Here is a 6000-nt window from a genome sequence, read left to right on the forward strand (position 1 = left end):
CTGACTCTCATAAGTCAACACTGGTCACTGCTTTTATCTTGGTAAGTCGCTGATTAGTTGGAAGAGCAAGAAGCAGAGCACAGTCGCACGATCCTCCTCTGAAGCAAGTATCGGGTACTGGCACTTCCAACTTGCCAAGCACAGTGGCTCTCCTACATTATGAAGGATATTGGAATGCCCATCACGAAACCAATTACACTCTTTTGTGATAACAGATCCGCCATTCACATCGCCACCAACCCAATTTTCCATGAACAAACGAAACATATCGAAGTAGATTGTCACACTGCCAGGAATCAACATCTTTCGGGCCTCACTCACCTGATGCCAGTTTTGTCCTCTAACCAACTTGCCGATTTCCTCACTAAAGCTCTGGCCCCAGCACCCTTTAACATCAACATTGCTAAACTAGGACTTCATGATATTTATAGTCCTAGTTTGCGGGAGGCTGTAACTTGAATAGGCATCTTGGTAGCTAAAACTCATTGTATATTTGTAAATAGAAATTAGGAATACCAGCTGGCATAGTCAGTTAGAGATTATAGCTAGGCAGTTAAGTTCATGACTCTCTCATTTCCTTTTAGCTTGTATATAAACAGCATGTCAAAATAAGGGTATAATCCAATTGAGCAGTTTTACATCTACACCACTCTGAGTTCAATTCCCGTTTCTCTCTCTCACTCTTTCTCATCACATACTCTCACATCTTGCTTCACCATGGATGAAGCTTGATTCCTCATCTCCAATCTCTTTGCCCTCTGTTCTTGGACTTGCACGATAGAGCTTGATAAGAGCATGACCCTCTCTTTAACGCGTTTCCACAATTATATTAAAAGATGCTTGAAGTTGATGAAATAGATAAAACAGAAAAAACAGTAGGAGAAATAACTGTGTTTCTTCTCATCATGAAACCAGTGGGAACAAATGGGAGAGATAACCGCATTTCTTTGGAACAAGTGGGAGAGCCGCGTTTGTTCTCATCATGGAACCATAACGCGTAAATTTTCGTGAATCCCGCTAGAGAGACAATTGAGGAATCTTAACAATGTGTACAATGGGCTAATTATTTAGCCCAATAGGGATAAATAATAAAAATTCCTCCACGTATTATTTTAAATTCAAAAACTCTCCTTCAATTATTTCACATCAAATTTCAAATTTCAAATTTCCCAATTTTAAATTTCAAAAAATTCAATTAATTATTTCAAAAAAATAACCATCCAAAATTCTAATTTACCAAAATATTTCACTCCAAGACCCTCTTCTTTTTCAACCGGTGGCCACCCCACCTTCATCAATAATCATCACACTTCACCTTCGCTGCTTGGCTTGTCGGACGCCACTCATCCTTAGTAAAAATAACCATCCACTTAAGAATAAAAATAATCATCTGCTTACCTAATGAATTGAACATCCAACATATCTTAATTATATATAACTAAACCCAATCTGTCAAAATAATCATCTATATAAAATTTAAAATAACCATCCGCATACCTACTAAAATGACCATCCTAAATTGACCATTAAAATAGAAGAAGAAGGAGATTAATAAACAGAAGAAGCAACTATGATCATCCGACAATTTAATTTTTATTAAAAAAGAAGAAAATTTATAATTTGACACATGAGTCTTATGATTTGATGTAACCATAAAATGAGAAAAAAGAAAAAGAAAACTTGAACAGATGAGGAGAAGACGACGACGGTAGGTGTGAAGGGGCCGTAACACAAATGCGAACGTAACCTGTCCAACGGTCACGCCTTCAACTGGCTGACGAAGGAGGCAGGAGCCAGGCGGACGCCGAAAGATGCGCGCGTAATGGGCAAGCGGTGCAAGACCGGGGCCGACCGAAGCAGCTGCTGCCAGCGGAGGAAAGATGCACAAAGCAGGTTGGGCGCTACAGTTCTGATTGGCGCTGATGAAGGCTTCAGGTCACGCGGCGCCACGGCGGTGGATGTTGAGGGCTACGGCGGCTGGTGCCTGTGGCGGCGCGGCAGATGAGAGAGGATGGAGAGGGAGAGAGAGAGAGAGAGAAAGACCGGTTGGAGGTGTTTGTGACGATTTGGAATCCTTATTTGCTTTGTATTTAAAATTGGAAATAATTTTGTAATTAATTAATTAATTTAATTATCATTTGATGTTAATTTCAAAAATATCCCATTGTATACATTATATACTAACTACATTGGCTCCTCATATTTTCTTAATTTTTATCCCTGATATTCTCTAATGGAACCTGAATACGTAACTTCTCATCCTTAATATTCTCTTACGAACTCAATGTTTCATTTTTTACACAAAACTTTTCATTCCTCGTAAAACATTTTTTTTAAATTTAAATTAATCTAATCGTAATTTTTTAAATAATAATACACATATCTCAGTGTAAAGGAGATAATTATATATATATGTATCTTGTTTACATTGTAACGAGATACGTATATTTTTTTAAATTCTATAAATGAGATACATTCATAAATGAGATAAATCAATGCATTATAAATTGATAAATACGCTATAAATTATATATTTTGGTAAATAAAATAATTAAGTTATTTATTTATAAAAAAAGTCCGAAAATCACACCTAGTGAAAAATAAGAGGAGCATCTTGAGAATATAGAAGTGTGTTTGGTTTGTATTTTTATTTTTAATATTTTTTATTTTAAAATTTTATAAAAAAAAAACAGAAAGTGAAAATAAAAAATTTATTGTTTTTATTATTTTTTCTTTTTGCTTCATAAAATTTAAAAAATAGAAAATACTAAAATAAAAATGTAAACAAAATGCACCCTAATGTTTCCAATGCCACGCACTATTTTTTTTTTCCCAATGACACACATGAAATCATTAATCACAAGGTAGAATCCATTACTCACATGGATCATTCCAAGCATGTATAATTTCATGAACACAATTCAATTTGGACTTCACTCTCCTTGACTCAAAGGAAGGAGAATTTGTATACTCTATTAATGTAATAAAAATGGCACAAATTCCTCTTATGTTGTTATGGTATCACAAACAACACAGTGAGTGGATACTAATCTTGCCATGACACTCCCGTCTTCAATGGCCAAATTCTTGCTTCTCTTGTTCCACAAATGCACAGCATAGCTCTCACCATTAGAAAGTTCATCAATCTGGCTTTCCACCCATCTTGATTCCAATTCGCCTTCCGGTTTCTTGTAAAGCTTCCCAATTCCATTCCAATCCACAGGGTAGAAGGCCTTAGGTGGCAAAATAGTAATGTTATGGCCTTCGAGCCGCGCCATAACCCTCGACACCAAGTATGGTCCATTGTTACCCCATTTGTTCCCATTGAAAGTAGTGGAGAATTCCTGTAAAAATTCCCACACAACAGGATGGTTAATGTCAAACATCATAACCGCATTGTTTAACCTATTCCATTGCTTGGTAGTGAAGTCAAGACTTTGTGCTCCAATTGCATTCCTCAAGTCCAAGAAATCTTTTAGCACTATGATGTCTGTGTCCATGTAACCGCCTCCATATTTGTACAACATCGCGAGCCGAACAAGATTCGACAGGTTTTGAGACAGAGGAATGTCTCCAGGATCTCTATTACCACTCTTGATCAGTTCAAGCCAAGCCTCGGCCGGCGTGTTGTTAACCAAGAAGGGCACGTCCGGAGTTATGGCGCCAACTTTGAAGCCGCGATCAATCAACGGCTTCAAAGTTGCATATCCACTCTCGGTGTCCATTGATCTCGACACAACTATTAAGCACCCGTCCGGGTGCGCTTTAAAGAATGTGTCCATGGTAAGAAATTCTCTTTTCCCAAAGTGTTTCGCCGGCGAAAACCATATAATGTGGAACAGAACAGAGCAACCTTTGTTCAAGAAACCGGTGACTCTATCATGAAATTGTTGTGACAATGTTGTAGAGTGTAGTAACTCTAGCTTAGGAATCTGTGTTCTGAACCATGCCATTCTTACTTCTCTTGATGCATTTGCCGGTGGAATAAGAGGGTCATAGTTTTCTGAATCACTAGTTGTTGACTCTTCAAATGATGATGAATCTGTTCCATGATTTGTTGAACTGAAGTAAAGGATTCTAGAATTTGAGTATTTGCTTTGAACATAGCAGAAGATGAATACTATTGCAAAGATAATGGCATAGAAGAATGGTGATTTTGGGTTGCGGCTTTTTTGTTTGTATTCAAAGATCTTCCTTGATATATGTTTAGAACGCATCATTGCCAAAGAGCCAGATGAATCCATCTATGATACTAACATTATGGAATTATATTTTAGAGATTTTGTATATATAAGCTACCTCAAAGATTAAAGCTCTTTGGCGATTGATGTAAGAAATATTAAGTTTTCTTATCATTATCAACAAAATTGTACAGTAACTTTTATTTAGCAAGATGATACTCCAAATTGTACATTTATTCTTTTCGTTTTCAATAATATATATGTAGCTTTTGGAACTTCAAATTTTGGCTTTGTTATCAGTATCAAGGTTGCTAATTTATTAACCTTATATTAATGCCTATTACAATTAATTTGAACCCAGATTGATGATGAAATCATTTATTTAGATCTAACAATTTTAATTATATCAAATCAGGCTTATATAAGTTAGGTGCATTGAGAGTTTTTTTTGTCATCATCAACCACGTCAATGGTGAAAAACGCGACGCTTATTTCCTCCCCTTTCTTTCTTTAAACATTTGTATTTATTATGACAATATTGATGCTGGCTGAGTATAATTGCACATTTGTAAGTGAAGAATAGAACGTAATAATAAGGTATGATTTTGTAAATAAGTTGTATGTCGTTTTCCACAACTTTCGTTTTTTTCCCATTAATTTTCATTTCTAGTTTTTTCAACGAGGAATGCACCATTATAATATATTAGTTTTGGCTATAGTTAACCATCAATATTTAAAAGTGTGAGCTAAAATATATAATTAAATTATTAAATTAAAAGAATTGAATTTATAGCTAAAAGTGATAGTAAAAAATAATAAATTTTGAATTTATGATTTTGTAAAAAAGAAAAAAAAAAGTAAGCTAGTCAGATAAAAGTAGACAATAAAAAAAAAATTCAAATTGACTATGATTTTATTGATTCGCTCTTTTTACTTTTTCTTGATAAATCTTAATAATCTAAACTATTAAAAATTGCAAAAATGATATTTGCATAATAAAATTAATCATCATGTATTTATGTATAAATTAAATACATGTATAGTCTAATTCATTTTTATTATGTATTTTATATTTTTATATGTATTTTATACTGATAATTGAATTTAAGAATTGATTTTAGTGTATATCTAACATGGTTGTAAAAATTAATATAGAAAATGTAAAAATAATTAAACAAACCCATTATTTCAAGTTCAAATTAAAAAGAATAAATATATTTATATACAAATATATAATAACTAATTTAATAATTGTTTTTTTTTTTTTATGCACGTGATATTTTTGTAAATTAATATATTATCTTCGTAAAAAAACAAAACTGAACATTCACATCTCTATCCAAACACAAGAAAAGCTTGGATCTAAATATTTCAGAGATCGAACATTCGAACCTCTTTGTTTGTCTTTTTTTTTTCCCTCTCCTTTTATGCTAATAATATCCAATTTGTTATTTTCTTACTTTTCAATAAGGGTTATATTTTGTCTAAATATTTGTCCTAATTTTAACTACTTATTGTCATGCATTTTCCATATAAACATTATGTAATTTTGGCATCGTACTTTGGCATTGCATGATCTCATATTTTTTAATTTCTAGGTCATTATAGATTTGCAATCCTTAATTGTGTAAAGAACTGCAACCAAGGGTTTAAGGATAAAGCTGAAAGGGGGAGAAAATTTTCAGAAACAACTCCAAGGACAACGTAACCGCAGTATCCAAGCTCAATGGCAAGTGGCAGTCAAAATTACACCAAAGACGCCGACGCATTTTAAAGTAACCTTTTGCAGCGGTTGCGGAACCGACACCAAGTTAAGCGT

At 33.8% G+C, this 6000-nt stretch overlaps 1 protein-coding gene across 1 annotated transcript; it reads right to left on the reverse strand.

Moving 5' to 3' along the window:
* Positions 1-2802: 2802 nt before the first annotated feature.
* Positions 2803-4261, reverse strand: LOC112740477 (uncharacterized). The gene has a single exon (XM_025789164.2). It carries the CDS (start codon positions 4242-4244, stop codon positions 3006-3008), a length of 1239 nt encoding a protein of 412 aa, XP_025644949.1. The 5' UTR covers positions 4245-4261; the 3' UTR covers positions 2803-3005.
* Between the last annotated feature and the right edge of the window lie 1739 nt (positions 4262-6000).

This window comes from Arachis hypogaea, chromosome 14 (assembly GCF_003086295.3).
Source record: "Arachis hypogaea cultivar Tifrunner chromosome 14, arahy.Tifrunner.gnm2.J5K5, whole genome shotgun sequence".
NCBI classification, from domain to species: Eukaryota; Viridiplantae; Streptophyta; class Magnoliopsida; order Fabales; family Fabaceae; genus Arachis; species Arachis hypogaea.